We start from the raw sequence: 24272 nt of genomic DNA, 5'->3' as shown, positions 1-24272 counted from the left end.
ACTTCTCACTGGCTCACTCACCGCCAAAACCTTCCCACAGCCCCCTTCCCAGCCGCCGTGTTTAAATTCATAGACAAGCGCTACACCGCGCTACCGCTGGCCTTGCTGTCTTCTGTCCACTGCGGCCCGCCCTCTCTGACTACTTCCTGTTTCTGCTAGGGTTGGCCACAGTGGATAGAAGACGCCAAAGACAGTGGTAGCGCAGCGCAGTGCTTTTCTGTGAATTTAAACGGGCGGCTGGGAAGGAAGCTGTGGGAAATGCTGCTGCTGCACAGGAAAGGCCGGGAAATGCAGCTGCTGCACAGGGAAGTGTGTGTGTGGGGGGGAAATACTGCTTCTGCACAGGGAAGGGTGGGAAATGCTGCTGCTGCTGCACAGGGAAGTGTGTGTGTGTGTGGGGGAAATGTTGCTTCTGCACAGGGAAGGCCGGGAAATGCTGCTTCTGCACAGGGAAGGGTGGGAAATGCTGCTGCTGCACAGGGAAGTGTGTGTGTGTGGGGGGGAAATGCTGCTTCTGCACAGGGAAGGGTGAGAAATGCTGCTGCTGCACAGGGAAGAGTGTGTGTGTGTGGGGAAAATGCTGCTTCTGTACAGGGAAGGGTGAAAAATGCTGCTACTGCACAGGGAAGTGTGTGTGTGTGTGGGGGGGGGGAATGCTGCTTCTGCACAGGGAAGGGTGGGAAATGCTGCTGCTACACAGGGAAGGCCTGGAAATGCTGCTGCTGCACAGGGAAGGCCTGGAAATGCTGCTGCTGCACAGGGAAGGCCTGGAAATGCTGCTGCTGCACAGGGAAGTGTGTGTGTGTGTGGGGAAATGCTGCTTCTGCACAGGGAAGGCCGGAAAATGCTGCTGCTGCACAGGGAAGGGTGGGAGGGAAATGCTGCTGCTGCACAGGGAAGTGGAGGGGACGGAGAGGGAAAGGGAGCTTGGGAGCAATCTTGGTTTGCTTTGGGGGAAGGGAGACAGAAGGGGGCCATGGAAAGACAGGCAGGCAGCGCATTAGAATGAAAGACAGACACACAGAAAGACAGCGGGCAGGGAGAGAGACAGAAAGAAAGACAGACAGGGTGCCAGAGAGAGAACCAGAAAGAAAGAAGGACAGACAGTGGGAGGGAGAAAGAAAGAAAGGAAGAGAGAGACAGGGGCAGGGAGAGACACAGAAAGAAAGAAAGACAGACAGACATATTCTAGCACCCGTTAATGTAACGGGCTTAAACACTAGTAAGATCAAATTACTTTGCGGTGACTGCGCCATCACTCTGGAATTCTATTCCTAATTACATTCGTGAAGTATCTCTGATTCATTTTAAAACAAAGTTTTAAAACATTTCTGTTTCAAGACGCATTTGATACCTAATTGCCCTTGTAAGGGCTAAACACATGCTGACTGCAGAAGGCATTTTCCTTCCCCTCCCTCTCGTTTTTTTTCCTTAATTGTTCTCTTTTTTAAAAATATTGTAGTTCCTCCCCTTTTCCCATTTGTTTCTGTTTGTCATTGTTTGAACTTATTATGTAGATTTTATTAGTGAAATACTTACCCCTATTTATATGACAAAAGCTGTATTTTTTTTGTACAGTGCTCAGACGTTTGATTGAGCGTTATAAGAAATTTTAAATAAACATGAAACTTATGTGAGCTGAGCAAAAGTTTGAGCCTTAATGATGGCTACCACTTCTCACAAAGTTCAAGCGTTTTTCTCTATATTTAATATTTAAATCTCAAGCCAGCTTCCTTCCTGTTACATTTCATTGCAGTTCTTTTAGCTCTCAAAACAGTTCTTTTCTACAATAATCTTATTTGCCAAAATCTGTCTCATTTCTTCCATGCATAAAAATATTGAGCTTATACGATCTTTTTTTTGTTGTTGTTGGGGGGGGGGAGGCAGTAATTTTTCCAAACAGCATGACAGTAGAAGGGAGATTGGAATTCTGGAAAGTAAGACACAGTTGTGCTCTTGGAATGATTTGTGACCATCAGAACCAGAGCAGTGATAATTAGTATATGATACCTATGGGGGCAATTTAAGTTTAAATCATTTTTTTTTTTATTAAAACACATTACCACAAACAACTTTCACCTTAAAGGGGACTTGATGGTTTTGTTAATTGATAAAAATTATTTTTCCTGTATATTTGCTTTAATTGTACCATTTTCCTGACATCATATGGGATTGTATATGATTATGAAAAACTTAGTAAAAAAAAACAAAACACATAACCAGCCATACAATGTAAACTGAACAACAGATACAACTAAAAGAAACAACATAAACACGGTTTATCCCTAGACAGAATAGCCATACCATAATACAAATATGTTACAATCCAAGAAAAGGAACCAAGTCTTAGAAACTGAGGGGTCCTTTTACTAAGACGTGCTAACTGTTTTAGCTAACGCGTCCATTATGGATACGTTAGCGTTTAGTGCATGCTAAAACAGCTAGCACACCTTAGTAAAAGGACCCCTGAGTTATTCAGCTGGCTAAGTAAACAAGAAAATGCCAATTCAAATGCAACAAACTACCACTTTCTATCATTTCATTTGCCAGAAATGTACCGTTTCAATTAACAAAAATATGTTTTGTTATAAATAGAACCCAACTGACATTGTTGCCTCATTTCTCAAGTAAGCATGCACTAAGATTTGGTACCTTTTTCTTACATTGCGACACATAAGTGACTAGAGGAGTTGTTCATTATTCTCCTTCATCTGTTAACTCATGGTACAAACTAACCTAAAAATATAAATCTTCCCATCACTATACAACCCAAACTTAACCCCTCACCCCCCAAGAGAATTAGTTCAAAACAAATTAAAGGCAATATATAGAAACAAAACACACGGCTCCTTTTACTAAGGTGCGCTAGCATTCTTAGCGCACGCACGAAATTAGCGAGCACTACACCGCGCGGTACGTTTCTAGAATAACGCCAGCTCAATCCTGGCGTTGAAGTCTAGCTCGCACAGAAATTTAGCGCATGCTATTCCGTGCGTTAAGGCCCTAATGCACCTTAGTAAAAGGAGCCCATAAAGGAAAAAAGGTGGTACCATTTTTCAAGTTTTAACGCTTAGCAACATTTCTAAGCATTGTACAATGATAAAAAATAAGGGATTCAACTAAGATGCAACATACTTTTATTTTTTTTCTATGATAGATTTCTCATAGCATCTCATAAATACAGTAGAAAATCTCATGCCCTGCTTATTTTTCCATCATTCCAAGGTGGTAAAAGTAAGAAATACATTAGCATTTCAGGCAGCCTTGTACGATAAAGAATTCCGATCGCTATTACGTAAAGCCTTTAGAACTTTGCTGAAACCTATCTTTTTTCAAAGTCTCTGGCTAACTAGTTTTCAGCGTTTCTTATGTTATTTTATTGTTAATCTTTTGTCAACCACGTTGAACTTCTGGTTACGCAGTTTATAAGCATGATGTTATGTTATATTATGATTGACATGGCTACCACACCATTCTACTCAAAATGAATTAAGAACTAGGTTCCTGACATAAAGACTGAATTTACACAACCCAAACCTTAAAAAGAGTTTTTTTTTCCCCTTGAAGCTTTAGCTTGTTTTTGCTCCAGCAGCATAAGTCCACAAAAGGCAATCACGCTAAGCCCAGAAGGAAGGAGCTTCATCACTGATCCACACACCAAGGGTAGTTTTCTTACCCAAGACCCTGGCCTTCCTGAAAAGGAGATGGTGATTTTCACATGTATGTGGAAAAATATGACTCTTAAATTTGCACCAGGAATAAAAGTACAAACAGTGGCATGCAAACAGGTATTTTTACTGTAGGCATTAATAAGTCTGCAGTCTGGGCTTAGTGTGGGTGGAGTTATGAAGTACATGCAGTGATTAGCAATACCTTAATTTGCACAAATTCTTCAGCAATTTACAAAATGATATTTCCTTACATCTGCAAAATAGGCGTGATCTCAGCAGGATTTACACTGGTAATTTATAAAAACAGATGTTTTCCAGTCTGCTCAACCTAGGTGCCCTGCTAGTCACTTTACAATTATAAAGGTAATTTTATAACGTACATGTCTGCTTGCTTCTGATTTTCCTTAGATTGAAGAACTGGAAACGCAATGTATTGAAATAAATAAAGAAAAAGAAAGAAATGCAAATCTGAGCCTAAGACTTCAAGAGCTGGAAGTTGAACTTCAAGAAAAAGAGCTAGTGAGTGACAAGTCTCTTTATTCCTGTGCTTGAAGGAGTCCTAAAATAGCTTTTACTGCCATCTTGGTTTAGGAAGGATATTAGTGGGTGCTGTATGTGTATTTGAGAGCCAGAGGCAAGGCCTAGCTTTTCTCCCAGGCTTTCCCATAGACATAAATGATGGTCCTTCCCACCCCCCTTTTAGCCCCATCCTGCTTTCACTGGCAGCAGAATTGAGCTATAATCTGTTTACTTCTTTATAGAAACACAGACATGATGGCAGATAAAGGTCAAATGGCCCATCCAGTCTGCCCATCCACAGTATCCACTATCTCTTCCTCTCCCTAAAAGATCACACGTGCCTGTCCCACACTTTCTTGAATTCACACACAGTCTTCGTCTCCACCACCTCTACCAGGAGACTGTTCCACACATCTATCATCCTTTCTGTGAAAAAGTGTTTCCTTAGATTACTCCTGAGCCTATCACCTCTTAACTTCATCCTATGCCCTCTCATCCCAGAGCTTCCTTTCAAATGAAAGAGACTCACCTCATGCACATTTATGCCATGTAGGTATTTAAGCATCTTTATCATATCTCCCCTCTCACACCTTTCCTCCGAAGTATACATATTGAGATCTTTAAGACTGTCGCCATATGCCTTATGACATAGACCACCGACCATTTTAGTAGCCTTCCTCTGGACCAACTCCATCCTTTTTATATATTTTTTGAAGGTGTGGTCTCCAGAACTGTACATAATATTCCAAATGAGGTCTCTCTAGGATTCCTAGGATAAGCAGCATTGTTTTACTACTTGGGATCTAGCTAGGTACTAGTTGGGATCTGGATTAGCCACTATTAGAAACAGGATGCTGGGCTTGATGGACCTTTGGTCTATCTCTCTTGAATTCAGACACAGTCTCTGTTTCCACCACCTCTTCCGGGAGATTGTTCCATGCATCTACCACTCTTTCTGTAAAAAAGTATTTCCTCAGGTTACTCTGGAGCCTATCACCTCTTAACTTCATCCTATGCCCTCTCATTGCAGAGTTTCCTTTCAAATGAAAGAGACTCGACTCATGCACATTTATATTATGTAGGCATTTAAAAGACTCTTGTCATATCTCCCATCTCCCACCTTTCCTCCAAAGCCTACAGATTGAGATCTTTAAGTCTGTCCCCATACGTCTTATCACGAAGACCACACACCATTTTAGTAGCCTTCCTCTGGACTGACGCTATCCTTTTTATATCTTTTTGAAGGTGCAGCCTCCAGAATTGTACACAATACAGTGGTGCCTCACACAACGAACTTAATCCGTTCCAGGAGCAAGTTTGTTATGTGAAACGTTCGTTGTGTGAAACGCGTTTTCCCATAACAATACATGTTAAAAAAAATAATTCGTTCTGTAGCATAAAATATGCTAAGATGACATAAAAAAAGATAAATTTTTGGTTATTATTTTTATTTAGATACATCTAAAAACATAATTGTTTTTTAAAACAACACACATTTTTTAAATTTAAAGACAGACTAAGTAGAGTCTAATTTTACAGTGAGAGGGCAGAGTCTCAGCGGCAAAAACTGGGACTTAACTGTTCATTTTTTTTTTTTTTCTACCGTGTTTCCCCGATGATAAGGCAGGGCCATCAAATAAGACAGCCCCCCCTTTTTAGAAAAAAATGTAAAATAAGGCACCCCCCCGCAAATAAGCCACCCACCGATACCTGCGCTTACCCGAATCGGGTGGTACGGTGGGTGACTCTGTGTAGTCCCTGGCACCCCCGACACGATCGGGGCAAGAGGGAGCTCAAGCCCTCTTGCCCCCCCGACTCCCCGACACGATCGGGGCAAGAGGGAGCTCAAGCCCTCTTGCCCCCCCCCGACTCCCCGACACGATCGGGGCAAGAGGGAGCTCAAGCCCTCTTGCCCCCCCGACTCCCCGACACGATCGGGGCAAAAGGGAGCTTAAGCCCTCTTGCCCCCCCGACTCCCCGACACGATCGGGGCAAAAGGGAGCCCAAGCCCTCTTGCCCCGCCGATTCCCCAACTCCCCGACAATATCGGGCCAGGAGGGAGCCCAAGTCCTCCTGGCCACGGCGACCCCCTAACCCCACCCTGCACTACATTACGGGCAGGAGGGATCCCAGGCCCTCCTGCCCTCGACGCAACCCCCCCCTCCCCCCAACGACCGCCCCCCCCCCAAGAACCTCCGACCGACCCCCAGCCGACCCGCGACCCCCCTGGCCGACCCCCACAACACCCCCAACCCCCTTCCCCGTACCTTTCTGTAGTTGGCCGGACAGACGGGAGCCAAACCCGCCTGTCCGGCAGGCAGCCATCGACGGAATGAGGCCGGATTGGCCCATCCGTCCCAAAGCTCCGCCTACTGGTGGGGCCTAAGGCGCCTGGGCCAATCAGAATAGGCCCGGGAGCCTTAGGTCCCTCCTGGGGGCAGGGCCTGAGGCACATGGTCGGGTTGGGTCCAAGAACTGAAATTTGAGGCCCATATTGTGTTCTTATGCAGGCCCAAGAACTGAAACTTTGGGGCCCATATTCAGAGCACTCTGTGTATACTCTGTAACACCTCTGGACATGTTCAGAAATCCTCTTCTGTAATCCGCCTTGAACCTCAAGGTAATGGCGGAATAAAAATCACTAATGTAATGTAATTTATTAGACACTTGTGTGGAATACTGTCAAAGGCTTTGCTAAAATCTAAATACACCACCTCCAGTGCACTCCCTCTTTATCCAATTCTCTGGTCACCCTGAGAAAGAAATTGATCAGATTTATCTGACAAGACCTGACTCTACTTCTAATAACGCTTTAGAAATTAATATTAATAATAGGAAGCCAGGGTTTGACCCTTGCTGCTGTTCATTATGATCGCGGGCAAGTCGCTTAACAGTCCCTGGTCTAGGTACCAACTTAGATTTCACACATCACGCACAAATAGTTGTTTTTTACTGCACCTGAAATGTAACCCACTTTATCAATGAAAAGGAATGAATTAAATCCAAATAATAAACATAGATAAAAAGCTTCTATGTATAGTGCAGGTAATGTGAATTTTTATTTTACTCTAGGGAAACCTGCAAGAGAGGGAAAGGTACAAGCCCTGTGTAGTTGCTTGACATCAATTCTTTATACTCCCTGCATTTTTAAATTTAAAAAAATGTCACTAGAATGTTTTATAAAAAAAACACCTGAAATCTATCCAGAATAGGAGTTAATTTGTAATGTTAATAAAGGCATTTAGCGTTTTGGACTGTGGCTTAGTAAAAGGGGAGGGCAAGTAACATGGTTCAAACTCCCTTTCCCCCTTAGAGTGTTGTGCATTATATGGATGAGAAGCAGAATGAGTGGATTTTAGAGAGGTTAAAAAAATGTATGTGGATCTTTTAATTTCAGTAATAAGATAGAACTGTCAAAAACTGACAATAGTATTTCCCCTGAGGAATAGTAATTAAGCAAGGTTAGCTGAGGATAGGATGTTTATGCAAAGTGAAATACTACATTACATATTGTAGCAATGCAAATGATTTCTTTTATAGGAATGCTGATGATTAAGAAACTTTTTAAAAAAATTGTTATAGTAGCTATAGTTGTAGATTTCATTAAGTAACATTCCCTTCTGTGGTTGAACATAATGGGTCAAGAATGATGCAGAGACAAATATAAAGGGTCAAGAATGATGCAGAGACAGTGTTCATAACCCCTTGTGGGAGGGAGTCTTGACTGTTACTCAGCAGTGACACCTAGTGACCAGACCTTTGGATCACATTAACCAGGATGAGGATTTGAGGACCTCTGGCAAGAACATAAGAAGTTGCCTCCGCTGAGGCAGACCATAGGTCCATCCTGCCCAGCGGTCCGCTCCCGCGGCGGCCCATCAGGTCCATTGCCTGAGTAGTGGTCTATACCTATCTATACCCTTCAATCCCTTTTTCTTCTAGGAATCTATCCAAACCTTCTTTGAAACCATTTAATGTTTTCTTGTCTACAACAGCCTCTGGAAGCGCGTTCCATGTATCCACCACCCTCTGAGTGAAAAAGAACTTCCTAGCGTTTGTTCTAAACCTGTCCCCTTTTAATTTCTCCGAGTGCCCCCTCGTACTTGTGGTGCCCCTTAAATTGAAAAATCTGTCTCTGTCTACTTTTTCTATGCCCTTCAGGATCTTGAAGGTTTCTATCATGTCTCCTCTAAGTCTCCGCTTTTCCAGTGAGAAAAGTCCCAACTGCTTCAATCTGTCGGTATATGGGAGATTTTCCATTCCCTTTATCAGTTTAGTTGCTCTTCTCTGTACTCCCTCAAGTACTGCCATGTCCTTCTTGAGGTACGGCGACCAGTACTGGACACAGTACTCCAGATGCGGCCTCACCATTGCACGATACAGCGGCATGATGACTTCCTTTGTCCTGGTCGTAATACCCTTTTTAATGATACCCAACATTCTGTTTGCGACAATCAAGAGGATTGTCGCTGTAATGGTTAGACTCAGTTTGTGAGAGGGATATAAACCTAGGGAATAAATGTCTGATTAGATGTGAATAAAAACTAAAAGTCCATGGGAATAGGAGGAAAGAGCTCAGCAATACAAATGTATTTTCACTGTCTACATAGTATGTAGTGCTTTCCATTAGATGAATTGGATTTAATCATTTTTCTATAATTAAGTCCCAAAGCTTCTCATTTTGGCCTGTATATGTATCCTAACTTAGCTGTTAAGACCCACGAAGCAGATGCTCCCTTTTTTCATGTACCACTGCTATGGTGCCATAGAAATGATTAATAGTAGTGTAATTTCTCTTTCAGGTCAGACTCCATATTAATTTTTTTTACTTATTGTATGCCATTGCATTGTAAAGATAGGTAAGGCTATAAATAAATGAAATGAAAAATTACATTTGAAAGATAATATAGCCTGATGCAGATTTCATTTTTATAGGAATTGGAGGACCTCGGGAAACGAGGGGAGATTGTACCCCAGTTAATGTCGGAATGTGAATCTGTGACGGAAAAACTGCAGGTTCAGTATGGTTTAAAAAATGGCAGTTAAATTGTATGTGTGTGTTTATACAAGTGCACAAGTATGCGTGCTAGCAAGAGCCTGCACACTTTTATGTGTTCTTGGGGATGGTGTTTGGGCAGAGTTGCAAGGTAAGTGCATACTTATAAGTGCACATAATTGCTCCAGCCAGTTACATAGGATAGTTTTTAATGCCTATTTTTGTAAAGGCAGCATGCAAATTTGTCACTTTTATAAGACATCTCCAAGTTAAAAATCCTGCTGGGGACCACATTTTTCAGCATATAGTGTTTATGGTGCCAGGGTTTCTATGCTCATGTAACCCCTCTCCTGTCCACTTCTGCATACAGTTCAAACTCCTCTTACTCATTCTGAGGCTCCTCAATACCTCTCCTCTCTTATCTCTCTCTACACCCTGCTCTGGGAACTCCATTCTTCAAGTCTTTCTTGTCTGTACCCTTCTCCTCTACTGCCAGGTTCCGACTCTGCCCTTTCTTGCTTCCTGCACCTTATGCCTGGAACAACCCAGAGTTGAGAGAGTTTAAAGACCAAAGATTAACTGAAGATCTTGACTCCTTTAATCCCTTTTTTAGAAGGAAGGGAGAGTTTAAATTGTTGGATACCTCTTGCAAAGGAGAATCAGTAAACATTCCAAAATAAAGAAATAAGAGGATTAAAGATACCATGTAGAATTTTAAAAGAAATACAAGCATCAATTCGCCAATGAAGACTGGTCAAATTTACGTTTTCCAAAGATCAGCTTTGCAGCAGTATTCTGAATTAATTGTAATGAAGACAAATTTTTGTAATGCTGAGGTAGATAGTGTTACAGTAATCAAGATGAGATAATATAATTGATTGAACTAAGATAGAAAATGACGGTGATGAAAAAGATGTCTAACCTTCCTAAAGAAGCTTTTCATGACCAAGGAATTTATTTGGTCCTTAAAGGAAAGAGAGGAATCAAAAAGGGCTCCCAATATCTTAGCATAGAACTCAATTGGTAAGGAGGACCCAGATACCAGAGCTACAGTACGAGGAAGACAGTCTAATCTTGGACCTAACCACAAAAGCTTAGTTTTAGTTGTATTAAGCTTCATTTGGACAGATAAAGCTCAGGCTTGAAGTTTGGAAATGCAAAGATTTACTTTGGAAACTAGATTGGTAATATCCGGATCAATCTCAATCAATATAAAGATATCATCCGCATAAGTGAATAACATTTCCCAAGCAGACAGCTCTTTAAGTCAGTGGTTCCCAACCCTGTCCTGGGGGACCACCAGGCCAATTGGGTTTTCAGGCTAGCCCTAATGAATATGCATGGAGCAGATTTGCATGCCTATCACTTCCATTATATGCAAATATCTCTCATGTATATTCATTAGGGCTAGCCTGAAAACCCGATTGGCCTGGTGTTCCTCCAGGACAGGGTTGGGAATCACTGCTTTAAGTGTCTCTCCCCATATGCCTTATGATGTCGACCACCGACCATTTTAGTAGCCTTCCTCTGGACTGATTCCATCCTTTTTATGTCTTTTTGCAGGTGTGGTCTCCAGAATTGTACACAATATTCTAAATGAGGTCTCACCAGAATCTTATACAGGGTTATCAATACCTCCTTTTTTCTACTGGCCATACCTCTCCCTATGCACCCTAGTATCCTTCTAGTTTTTGTCATTATCTCTTTGGCCACCTTTAGATCATCATATACAATCCCACCCAAATCCCACTCTTCTGTCGTGCACATAAGTTCTTCACCCCCTACACCCTTGGGTTTTTGCAGTCTAAATGCAAGACCTTGCATTTCTTAGCATTAAATATTAGCTGCCAAATTTCAGACCATTCTTCAACCTTCACTAGGTCCTTCCTCATGTCATTCACACCATCAGGGGTGTCAACTCTATTGCAGATTTTGGTATTATCTGCAAAGAGGTAAATTTCTTAGCTGACAGCCCTTCAGCAATAAAGCCTGCAAAAATATTAAAAAGAACAGGCCCGATAACTGAACCTTGAGGTACACCACTAGTAACATCCCTTTCCTCAGAGCAATCTCCGTTGTGTGACCAGTCAGGCTTGGAGCCTACTGTGGTCCCTGTTAAGTCTGGTAGGAAGGGTGGTAGAAAGACTAAAAAAGGGATTCACCAAACCCACAAACCACACTATCAGATAGACCAGCTTGATGATATTGCAGACTCTGAAGGGGAGGACAGGGAAACCCTACCAGTCACTCCACTCCACATAGCAGTGCTAGAAACACCGGTTAAATCTAATCCAGGTTGGAGCAAGCCAGGTAAATTTTTCCAGCATCTACCGGGGGAGCCCAAGAGAGCCACAAGCTAGAACAGTGGTCTCAAACTCGCGGCCCGGGGGCCACATGCGGCCCGCCAGGTACTATTTTGAGGCCCTCGATATGTTTATCATAATCACAAAAGTAAAATAAAACAGTTTCTTGATCATATGTCTCTTTAGCTATAAATTACAATATTATTATTAAGACTTGGCCAAAAGGAAAGATTTATAAACTATGAAGAGTTTTACCTCATGCAAAATTGTCATTTCTTTAATAAGGCATTAACTATTTTTTCTGCGGCCCTCCAAGTACTTACAAATCCAAAATGTGGCCCTGCAAAGGGTTTGAGTTTGAGACCACTGAGCTAGAACAAGCTCAGGTAGGTTAGGGCGTGGCTCTCCTCTTGAAAAGCCTGCAGACTTCTCCATGCTGTTGGAGAGGATAGGGAAGAAGAACAAGCCTCTCTCTACTGAGGAGGTTTCCAGCTCCAAGCAGGATAATTGCCCAGTCCCCATGGAGATAGAGGAGGCTGGCTCCTCTATAGACTTGGCAGCAACTCCTCAAGAGGAGCAGATGGAATTAGAGGAAGAGCTGTTCCCTGCAGGTCTGTTCCAAGAATCTGAAGTAATGGACGTGAGTGTGGTTCCTAAGCACTACTGAGAACATGGCTGTGTGTGGTATCTGAGTTTGGGACTCTTTTTGGAATAACCCTGTTTTGGCTGCTTTTGGTTTTTCCTTTGCTGATATTTTTCTTTTTGCTACCTGAGCTGGACTGTTGGTGGGGACATTGTCAGGTTCTCTGTATTTCAAAACCCCCAATTGTTTGGACTTTGTATGGGGTGGGGCACTAGTCTGTGTCCTGAAGAAAAGGATTGTGTTTTTTTCTCCTCTCTCCTTATGATTTGAACACTGCTATTTGCTGGCTACAAGATTGTATAGGCTTCCGTGTGTTCAAGTAGTTTTGGAGTGCTTGGATACTAAAGCATATAAGAACTTACCTGGAGTTTGCATTAGGCAGGCTTGGTGCAAAGAACTCTGAAACAAACTGTTTAGAAAAGTAAGTTTTGGTTTTTTGCAGGGAAATCCTAGAAGCTATACAGGATTTTTCACTGTTTGTTTTGCTGCGTCGAAGTGCTTTGGGCACATTCTGACATTAAAACCCTATTGGATTGCTTGCAGTGAGAATTTTGTGGTATGTGTTCCGTTTTTAAACCCTGCAGGGCTAACTCCCTTTTGAGTAGCACGCCTGAATTCAGTGCTTCCTGTGGCCACCCAGGGCGCTGTTGTCCTGTTCCTGGGAACCCCAATGGCTACAGTTGACCACTATCCTCTGTTGCCTTCCACTCAATCAGTTCCTGACCCGGTTCATCGCTTTGGAGCCCATATCGAGGGCCCTCAGTTTATTTATTAGATGCCTGTGTTGAAAATTGTGAAAGGCTTTGCTAAAATCTAAATACGCGATATCTAATGCACTCCCTCTATCCAATTCTCTGGAGAGTACCTATTCTATAACGGTATCTGGGTGTCTTAATTCCATTACAAAATACATCATGTGCCTAAATTTAGGCATGACTATGCCAGGCCAATGGCGGGTATAAATGATCATATAAGTCCATTATATTTGTCCTTATCTACTAAGTCCCTTCAGTACCTTGAATATTTCTATCATGTCCCCTCTCAAGGTACAAAAGGGATACTTCATATCAGTGTCTTTATTCTGCAGCCCCTCGGAATCTCTCATCTCTCCTTACATGCCTCTCTGAGAACTCCATTCCTCAAATACGTTGCTTTTATCTGTACCTTTCTCCTCCACTGCCTCCACTGTACCTTTCTCCTCCACAGACTTTGTTCCTTTCATCTCACTGGCCCGTATGCTTGGAATAAACAGCACTGTAGAGAGTCATGAAAGGGGCAGTCCCTGCTCGAATGAGCTCATAATCTAATCATTCATGACAGACAAGCATATGCCAGGGTTACAGTTAGCAGGGATGGTTAAACTGCTGGCTAGGGTGCTGAACAGAGGGTAGTGAGGAGTAGGGTTATCAGTTGAAGGCTCTCTCTCGAAAAGGTCAGCCTACTTTTGAACAAGGGAAGGGCTGGCACCGTTCTCCCTTTCTAAGGAGGTGCCTTATAGCACCTAAGGCCACTGTGGACATGGTTAATGCCAGAAGTGGCCTTAGGCGCCTCCTTAGATTTGATTCTCATGACAAGTAGGCACCTTTAAAATCCTGGCCTACGTTTCTGGCGCCTATGTTTCACGTACCTGCATTTTTGCAAACAGTTTCTTGGAAGCAAACAGGAAGAACTGCCTTCACACTAGTGAACAGCAAACAAAACAACAAAGGTGTTCAGTCTCTTATTATGATGGACTCGACACGATCATGTTTCAACCCTCAAAGGGCCTGCCTCAGGAGTCTTGTTGTAAATCAAAACATACAATATCTCCAAACTTTTCAACACATTCTATGGAAAACCTCTCCTTGGTGAAACTAACATATACCGATGACTACAACTCATAGAAACATAGAAATAGATGGCAGATAAGGGCCACGGCCCATCAAGTCTGCCCACTCCAATGACCCTCCCTATCTATCTTTGCGGATAGATCCCACATGTTTGTCCCATTTGGCCTTAAAATCTGGCACGCTTCTGGCCTCAATAACCTGAAGTGGAAGACTATTCCAGCGATCAACCACCCTTTCGGTGAAGAAGAACTTCCTAGTGTCACCGTGCAGTTTCCTGCCCCTGATTTTCCACTGATGCCCCCTTGTTGCCGCGGGACCCTTGAAAAAGAAGATATCCTCTTCCACTTTGATGCGACCTGTGAGGTACTTGAATGTCTCGATCATATCTCCCCTCTCTCTACGTTCCTCGAGTGAGTAGAGCTGCAACTTCCCTAACCACTCCTCGTATGGGAGCTCCTTGAGTCCCGAGACCATCCTGGTGGCCATTCTCTGGACCGATTCCAGTCTCAGCACATCCTTGCGGTAATGTGGCTTCCAAAATTGCACACAGTACTCCAGGTGCGGTCTCACCATGGATCTATACAGTGGCATAATGAATTCAGGTTTATGGCTGACGAAACTCCTGCGTATGCAACCTATGATTTGCCTTGCTTTGGATGAAGCTTGCTCAACTTGATTTGCAGACTTCATGTCTTCCCTGACAATCACCCCTAAGTCTCTTTCTGCTTCAGTTTTTGTCAAGATCTCGCCATTTAGGGTGTAAATCTTGCATGGATTTCGGCTTCCCAGGTGCATGACTTTGCATTTTTTGGCATTGAAACTGAGTTGCCAGGACCTAGACCAGTGCTCCAGTAGAAGTAGGTCATGCATCATATCATCTGCCATTGAATTATTGTCTGTTGTGCTCTTGTTCACTACATTGCTTAGCTTGGCATCATCGGCGAATAATGTTATTCTTCCTCGGAGCCCTTCTGTCAAGTCTCTTATGTAGATGTTGAACAAGATCGGGCCCAGGACGGAGCCCTGTGGCACTCCACTTATCACCTCTGACATTTCGGAGGGGGTGCCATTCACCACTACCCTCTGAAGCCTACCTCCAAGCCAGTTCCCAACCCAATTTGTCAATGTGTCGCCCAAACCTAAAGAACTCATCTTGCTTAGCAACCTGCGGTGTGGTACGCTATCAAATGCTTTGCTGAAATCCAGGTAGACGATGTCCAGGGACTCACCAGCATCCAGCTTCCTCGTCACCCAGTCAAAGAAGCTGATCAGGTTGGATTGGCAGGATCTCCCCTTAGTAAATCCATGTTGGCGGGGATCCCATAGTTTCTCCTCGTCCATGATTCTATCAAGTAAACAGCGTCTTCTGATGTCCGCGGTGAATTGAAGTATCCACCCCCAAATATTTTTCGTGCACAAGTGGACCAGCAAAAATTAGAGAGAATATTGGATCCTAGGACCCAGGCTACCTGCAGTTAGAAATCTAACTTTGAAAGCGGAATCCCCACATCATCTGCTCATTTATATGCCATATCTGCAAAGGGAGAATTTTAGTAGCCTTTTGTAAATCCTTTATAATATGCTGCTACTAATCCCTTCACCAGCTCCTCCACTGGCTGGCTGCACCTTATAGAACTCTCTGGATTCAGGGTTTTCTTTCTGTCTATTTCCATTTTTAAAGCTATTTTGTTTGCTCTGAAATGCTCTGAGATTTCAGTATAAGGCCTAATTCTCCTTGGTGTTCTGTTGTGCACTAATTGCCGAGAGCACAGATCAGGCCTTCAGGGACCCCCCAAGCAAACAGTTGTCTGCCTAGGTGCAAGGAGTTGGATAACAAGCTTCAGACCAAGGTGGATTGTAAACTTACTTCTGAAAGGATTTGCAGCTGCTGAAAGCATCCATTCTGTACTAGTATTGGCAGAACAGTCACATATCCCTCACGTCCCAGAGTGAGGCAGGATTGAACTGATGCTTAGAAACATAGATTATGACAGAGAAAGACAGACCCATCTATTCTGCCCAAACTGTTTTCAGTTACAATTCCATAGAGTAAGGGGGATGAGAAATAATTTTGGTGTAGGGAAAAATTGGAACCTGGAAGGCACTAGTCCTCAAACACTTTTTCCCCCCATCCATAGAGGTCCAGTAGTCTGGAGGAAGTGGTGTGCTGTCCGCTGTGGGCAATGCTGGTTTCCCTGCCATTTTCTTAGATGTATCACATGAACCATCATTTCTCCACCTGTACCTTTATATCCTCATTCATCTCAGTATTTCTCATCGCTTATGTGCTAAGAATTCTCTTTGCTTTTCTGATGTTTTCCTAAATTTTATTTTTACTAGAAGGTCATTACAGAAAAAGATGTATGTGTGTGAAATATTTTCTGTTGTTAATCTGGAATCTGCCCCCTCAGAGCCTTGTATCATGATTACCCCCTGTTTATAATATTTCTACTGAAATGTTATGCTTCCTGATCATTTCTACTTTTTTTTTTTTTTTTTACAGTATTTAAATATCTCATATTTCTCCTTAAAAGTGGAGGGGGGAGGGACTTGTTAACATAGACTACCATTAAAATGTGCTTTCCTTGGTATCATTATCAGACCAGTCCAGGAACTTGTGGAGGAACATTGATCCAGAACGATGGCCACGGCAATGAACTTCCAAAAACAAAATTAGAAAGGGATGAGACTCATGGTGAGGAAGAAGATTAAGAAAAGAATAAGCACTGTAAAAACGCTAAAAGCAAGCATGGTCCCTTTTTAAGGACACAGTCATAGAAGCACAAAATTTATATATATATATATATATATATATATATATATATATATATCAACAAGGGATCCAAGAGGAAAAAGAATAAGGAACTGGTGTGGCTCACTGTAGCGGTGAAGGAAGCGATCAGAGACAAGAAGACTTCGTTTAAGGAATGGAAAAGGTGAAAAACAGACGAAAACTGGAAAAAGCATAAACATCATCAAAGCAGGAGAAAACAGCATCAGTTTCCACTTCTGCAGAAGGTGGAGCTAGTAGGCCGTCCCTGGGAGGACGACGACACACAAATTGAAAATGACATGAAGTACAGCAAAATGAAGTTGATGGAAGCTTGTATGTAAGATGACAGGATGAGCATATAGCAGTCTTTGCAATTTCCGCAACCATGGAATTGTGGGAAACTGGAGGGGCCTGGTTATAATCACCAACTTAAATTACCTTAAATCAAGTTTTCTACTAGTGCTACTGTTTTACGATTCTACTCTTGCAGGATAATTTTACAATAAAAGGCTAAAGATAGTTGTGGTGGTAACCAATTCACTTAACATTCTCTGACTTGGTTGATATCATGTACAGAATTATGATGTACTTATAAATGTTCAGCTTCATATAACACATTCATATACTGAATGAATAAATTCATTTTTTTTTAAATTTTCTTTCAGGCTGCTGAGAAAAAGAACAAAGATCTTGAAGAAAAAGTCAGAACTCTAAGGATGGATTTTGAAGAGAGCAAGCACAGACAGGGCCACCTTAAAACGGAATTAAAACATTTTTTGGATGTACTAGATGGAAAAATCGATGAACTGCATGAGTTCCGGCAAGGACTGTCTAAACTAGGTGTCGATAACTAGGTCACAATAGATTTTGTAATGCAGGGGCCTAAATTATAATGGCGTTAATTCCAAATGTGTGTTTTTCAAACTAAGGCTCAAATTTTCCACTTGTCTACATAATTTTTGCACATAGGGGAGGGGTGGGGGTGGGGGGCTTAGTTTTGCTGTGTGTTGGAAGTGGCTTTGCTGCTTACCAAATTGTCTTCTGTTGTTCCGCTCTGGCCTTGCTGGTTTGTGGGCAGACACAAGATTCTCAGGATTCTGGAACTAGGTCTACTTTATCTGCATATACAGGTGTTAGTCACTGAGACATTTGTATATCACTTAAGGGCTGCTCCAACCATAGGAAACAGAAAAACAGTATTTTCTATGTCAAATTATCAAAATTTTTCTAGTCATGGGAATTTTGTGCCATCAGCAGTGAAGCTATTGAGACAGATATGGGGGAAGCCACTGCTTGCCCTTGATCGGTGGCATGGAATGCTGCTACTATTTGGTTTTTTTGCCAGGTACTTGTGACTTGAATTGGCCTCCGTGAAGATGGGATACTGGGCTAGATGGACCATTGGTCTGACCAAGTAAGGCTATTCTTATGAGATGGATTCCTGTAGCAGCTGACACCAAGTGAAATGAGTTCGGTCAAGTAATGTGCATGAATAAAATCTAATATACAAAATTAATGAATTTTGTGCATGTTGTTGACCATGAAATCAAGATTTTTCTATATGAATATACTACATATCAGGGGCATAGCCTGAAGGCAGTTTTTGTGTAGGCACATGTAGTTCTTCTCTACCCTCTCTCCCCACCAGATGTAAAATAGTAATACTTCGGCTGGCGAGGATATACAAGCTCTGCCAGTTCAAAGACATCCTTCATTGGAACTGGTTGTTGGCAGTTGAAGTCCCAGATACTGACTGGGGTGCAGGCATCAGTGATGGGGAGTGTAGCTGCTGACTGCTACAGAGCTCTGATGGCCCTGGGGTTCTGGCAGAAGATGTCTTCAACTGGCAGAGCTTCAGGATTCCTGCCACCTACACTGATTTGTACTGTTGCTGGGCAGGTCAGAGCTGAAAGCAGATGATCCCAGGCCCACCAAGCCCACCTGTGGCTTGGTGGGCCACCAAGCCACCTACTGTGGCCCACCAAGCCCACCTACTTCACTGAAAACACTAAAACTTTTAAGATAGTTTTCACATTATAGAATCCTTTGAATAGAGAATCTTTTTTCATTCAATAAATATTATATTTCTCACAAAAATATTCTTGTATCCAAAATAATCTTTTTCCCAAAAAAAAAAACAAAAACCAACAAAAAAAACAAGTTAATATGTCTGATCAAAATGTTGGCCAAGTGAGTGGGTATAATATTTATTATAAACACCAGCTCGATTTTGACCAGATATATTAACTTATGTTTGGTTTTTTGGGGGGAAGAAGATTATTTTGGATACAAGAATATTTTTTGTGAGCGCATTTATGTGAAAAAATAGAATATTTATTTAAATGAAAGAACATAAGAATTGCCGCTGCTGGATCAGACCAGTGGTCCATTGTGCCCAGCAGTCCACTCCCGCGGAAGCCCTTAGGTCAAAGACCATTGCCTCAACTGAGACTAGCCTTACCTGCATACATTCTGGGTCAGCAGGAACTTGTCTAACTTTGTCTTGAAACCCTGGGGGGTGTTTTCCCCTATAACAGCCTCCGGAAGAGTGTTCCAGTTTTCTACCACTCTCTGGTTGAAGAAGAACTTCCTTACGTTTGTACGGAATCTATCCCCTTTTAACTTTAGAGAGTGCCCTCTCGTTCTCTCTACCTTGGAGAGGGTGAACAACCTATCTATCTACTAAGTCTATTCCCTTCATTATCTTTAATGTTTCGATCATGTCCCCTCTCAGTCTCCTCTTTTCAAGGGAGAAGAGGCCTAGTTTCTCTAACCTCTCACTGTACGGCAACTCCTCCAGCCCCTTAACCATTTTAGTCGCTCTTCTCTGAACCCTTCTTCATGTACGGCGACCAGTGCTGGACGCAGTATTCCAGGTGGGGGTGTACCATGGCCTGGTATAGTAGCATGATAACCTTCTCTGATCTGTTCATGATCTCCTTTTTAATCATTCCTAGCATTCTGTTTGCCCTTTTCGCAGCCGCCGCACATTGTCCCAAGTCTCTTTCCTGGGGGGTCTCTCCGAGTACCGCACCAGACATCATGTATTCATGTATAAGATTTTTGTTACCGACATGCATCACCTTACACTTATCCACGTTAAACCTCATTTGCCATGTCGCAGCCCATTTTTTGAGCGTGTTTATGTCACATTGTAGGTCTTCGCAATCCTCCCGCATCTTCACTACTTTGAATAACTTTGTATCGTCCGCAAATTTAATCACCTCGCTCATCGTACCAGTTTCCAGGTCATTTATAAATATGTTGAAGAGCACGGGCCCAAGCACCGAACCCTGCGGCACTCCACTCGTGACGCTTTTCCAATCCGAGTATTGTCCATTTATCCCCACTCTCTGTTTCCTATCTGCCAACCAGTTTTTAATCCACATGAGTATTTCACCCTTGATTCCATGGCTCGTAATTTTTTGAAGTAGTCGTTCATGTGGGACCTCGAACGCCTTCTGAAAATCCAGATATATAATGTCATCCAGCTCGCCCTTATCTAGCTGCTTGTTTACTCCCTTGAAGAAGTGCAGCAAGTTCGTCAAGCAAGATCTTCCCTTGCTGAAGCCGTGCTGGCTGTTCCTCATCAGATCATATCCGTCAAGGTGATCAATGATACGGTTCTTTACCTCTACCTCTACCGTCTTTACTGGTACCGAGGTCAGACTTGCCGGTCTGTAGTTTCCCGGATCTCCCCTCGAACCTTTCTTGAAGATCGGTGTAACATTCGCCACTTTCCAGTCTTCTGGAATCCTTCCCGATTTGATTGACAGATTGGCTATCAGTTGAAGCAGTTCAGCTATAGCCTCTTTCAGTTCCTTGATTACCCTCTGATGGATGCCATCCAGTCCCAGGGATTTATCATTTTTAAGCCTATTAATCTGCCTACAAACCTCTTCTAGACTGACCGTCAACCCTGTCAGTTTTCCCTCTTTGTTTCGTGTGTATAGCCTGTCGGCTTCCGGTATGTTGTGTATATCCTCTTCGGTAAATACAGATTACAAACGTGTTCAGTTTGTCAGCGATGGCTTTGTCCTCCTTTAGTACTCCCTTTATTCCATGGTCATCCAATAGACACACCGCTTCCTTTTCGTGTCGTTTCCCTTTAATATATCGAAAGAACGGCTTGAGGGTATTCGCCTCCTTGGCTATTTTTCCTTCATAGTCTCTTTTGGCCCCTCTTACTGCCTTGTGGCACCTGCTTTGATGTTGTTTGTGCTTTTTTCAGTTTTCATCCGTTTTGACCTTTTCCATTCCTTAAACGAAGTCTTGTCTCTGATTGCTTTCTTTACCGCTACAGTGAGCCACGCCGGTTCCTTTTTCTTTTTCCTCTTGGATTCCTTGTTGATATGCGGTATATATAGATTTTGCGCCTCAGTGACTGTGTCCTTAAAAAGTGACAATGCTTGCTCTAGCGTTTTTATAGTGCTTACCTTTTCTTAATCTTTTTCCCCACCATGACTCTCATTCCTTCGTAATTCCCTTTTCGGAAGTTCAGTGCCTTTGCCAACGTTCTGGATCGATGTTTCGCCCCTGTGTCCAGGTTGAAGCAGATCATATGTGATCATTGCTTCCCAGCGTCCCTTCTACTTTTACACCTTGCACCGGTCCTCGTAGTCCATTTAGAATTAAGTCCAGAATTGCATTTCCTCTCGTATTTTCCTTGACAGGTTGTTCCAGCAAGCAATTGCCTACAGCATCCAGGAACTTGGTCTCCCTACAGCAGTCGAAGGTGCCTAGGTTCCAGTCTATCCCTGGATAATTGAAGTCACCTATGTTAACTGCGTTGCCTCCCTTGCAGTTGTGTTTAATCTCTCCATCAATTTCTTCGGACTGCCCTGGGGTCGGTAGTAGATGTCAATCTTCATTTCTGTTCCTTTTGTGCCTGGAATTTTGGCCCATGGAGACTCTACATTATTTTTTGTTTCCGGCATGTTATCTCCGCTAGACTCAATTTCCTTTTTGACGTATATGGCAATACCCTCACCTTTATGACCTACTCTGTCTCTGCAGTATAGCTTGTATCCCAGTGTCCCAGACGTTTTCATCGTTTCATCATGTTTCCGTGACGCCGATGATGTCAAGGTTATCTTTTTGTGCCATAGCTTCCAATTCCCCCATCTTATTTCTTAGGCTTCTTGCGTTCGTGTACATACACTTGAATTTGCGGCCTGTTACTTTTTTGCAATTCCTTCCCTCTTGTGTCCATTTCAATCCACCAGGATTTCTGTCTTGCCTATGATCTGGTGAGTTTTCCGCTATCTTCCTGCACGGTATCCTCTGGGTATACCAGTTCCCAAACCATTGACCCTTGTTCGACTGTCAGCTTTCCCTTTCTTCCTAGTTTAAAAACTTCTCAATTTCTCTCTTGATGTTGCTTGCAAGTAGCCGCGTTCTGTCTCCGCTGAGGTGGAGTTCATCCTTCCTGAATAGCTTGCTCTTCCCCCAGAATGTTGTCCAGTTGCGCACGAAGTGGAATCCTTCTTCCTCGCACCAGCGCCTCATCCACACGTTGACTGCTTGCAGCTCCGTTTGCCTCTTCTCGTCGGCCCTGGGTACCAGCAGGTTCTCCAAGAACGCTACCCTCTGCGTTCTGGTCTTCAGCTTCCTTCCTAGTATTTGGAACTGGTCCTTCAGTACTTCCCTGCTGTAGTTCCTGTTGCTCACGTTTGTCCCCACATGGATTACCACCGCCATATCTTCCTCTTCTACGCTGTCGATGATCCTGTCGATGCGGCTCACTATGTCTTCTATCTTGGCTCATGGTAGGCAGGTCACCAGCCAATCCTGTCTTCCTCCCACTATGTGGCTGTCGACTTGTCTGATGATGGAGTCCCCCACAAAGATTGCTATCCTCTCTATCTTCTCTTGCTTCTCTAGCCGCAGGTCCGTGTCCCTGGTGTATGACCATCTCTCCATCCATAAGTCCTTGTCCTCTGTGCACTTCCAGTTTCCCTCATCCTGGCATTGGCTTGCACCGGACTCATCTTCTTGTGGGTTCCTTCCGCTGTCTCTAGATCTCGCTGCTGTGTCACCCATTTCTTCCCTGTGGTTGTCCTCCAGGTGGTCCTCACTCACTGTAGGTATATCTCGGCAGTTCCACTGTTGCTGGTGATTTTCCACGGCCTCCCTGTAGGGATCCTCGATGAACTTCTCCAACTCCCAGACTTCTTCCTCAATGGTTTCCTCTGTCTTGATGCTCTCTGCCTCTCTGTCTTCCTCCTCCACTGCTCGAAGTGCTTCCAGTTCCAGTATTCTGCCCTCCAGGAGTCTGACTTGTTTCTTCAGGCTCTCCAGTTCCTTGCATCAAGTGCATACATAAGATCGCCTCCCAGAGGGGAGGTAGTCATACATATGGCAGACAGTGCAGAAAACTGGGTAGCTCAACTTCCTGCTTCTGTCTGCTGCTACCATTGCTGTCCGCTTGCCGGTTTGCTGTGGTTGTCCTCTGTGCCTGCTGTGGTTTGTCCTTCTGCTCTTCATGTGGTGACTCGTCCCTTCTTAAGGCCCTTTGCAAAGGCGCTCTCGCTAAAGAGAGCGCCTTTAACGCTTGCCTTCGATGTGCGCTGAATGGCCGAGTACCTTTTAAGGGGGAGCTCCAGTGGATGATGTCGGGGGACGGGGACGGAAATAACTCTCTCCGCTGCCCCTTGCTCTCTCTCTGTCCTCTGCTTCCTTCTGTTCTTACTCCCCCTCTTCTCTCTCTCTCGTTTGCCTGCTTTCTTCCCCTATAATCTCCTTCTCCTGCCTCCTGCTCGTCTGCCCAAGCCTTTTCAAAAGATTCTGTAATGTGAAGATTATCTTACATTTTAAGCAAATTTATTTTAAAAAATAATAGAGGAGGAGGTTTTTATGCTAGTGATTGGAGTTGGAGCTATTCTCACTTGTACAAAAGATGTTTCTCTGAATGAGAAATATTGTTCAAATTTCTGATTCTTTTCCTTCCTCTAATAAATATAAAGGAATGAATTGAAATAAGATCTGGCAATATAAGGATGATATAATTTAAACAAGAACATAAGAATTGCCACTGCTGGGTCAGACCAGTGGTCCATCGTGCCCAGCAGTTCACTCCCGTGACGGCCCTTAGGTCAAACTCCATTGCCTCAACTGAGACTAGCCTTACCTGCGTACATTCCGGTTCAGCAGGAACTTGTCTAACTTTGTCTTGAATCCCTGGAGGTGTTTTCTTCTATAACAGCCTCCAGAAGAGCGTTCCAGTTTTCTACCACTAGGATCGAATGTGTGTTTATATTATATATTATATGGCATTTTTACCCTGCTACGCACAAGTGCACATTCATAGCAGAAAGGATATTTCAGGCCAGTCTGCTGATTCCCTTCACAGAGATGATTGCATCATTTAAGGAAACCTGTCACAGTGTTACTTTTGGAAAGTAGAGGTGTGCAGGGCAAGCATTTCACTTCTATTTTTTTTGGGGGGGAAGCAATTTTAGCATGCATTATATAGTCTTTGCACATAAAATTATTCTATTGCATTTCTTTCAGTCTCATGATTTAGAAATGGTGGGAGG

At 43.2% G+C, this 24272-nt stretch overlaps 1 protein-coding gene across 3 annotated transcripts in view; it reads left to right on the top strand.

Annotated features, from left to right (window-relative positions):
* The window catches only part of HOMER2 (homer scaffold protein 2), a 119605-nt gene extending 100421 nt beyond the window's left edge, over positions 1 to 19184 (top strand). For all 3 annotated transcript variants that reach the window (XM_033920506.1, XM_033920507.1, XM_033920508.1), the window contains 3 exons: positions 4080 to 4190; positions 9126 to 9206; positions 17400 to 19184. In XM_033920506.1, coding sequence (XP_033776397.1) covers positions 4080 to 4190; positions 9126 to 9206; positions 17400 to 17588 — 381 coding nt within the window. In that variant the 3' untranslated portion in view covers positions 17589 to 19184. The remainder of the gene's footprint in view (positions 1 to 4079; positions 4191 to 9125; positions 9207 to 17399) is intronic.
* The last annotated feature ends 5088 nt before the right edge of the window (positions 19185 to 24272 follow it).

Source organism: Geotrypetes seraphini, chromosome 14 (genome assembly GCF_902459505.1).
Source record: "Geotrypetes seraphini chromosome 14, aGeoSer1.1, whole genome shotgun sequence".
NCBI classification, from domain to species: domain Eukaryota; kingdom Metazoa; phylum Chordata; class Amphibia; order Gymnophiona; family Dermophiidae; genus Geotrypetes; species Geotrypetes seraphini.
The sequence above is the reverse complement of the archived record's forward strand: the minus strand, read 5'-3'. Positions and strand labels throughout refer to the sequence as shown.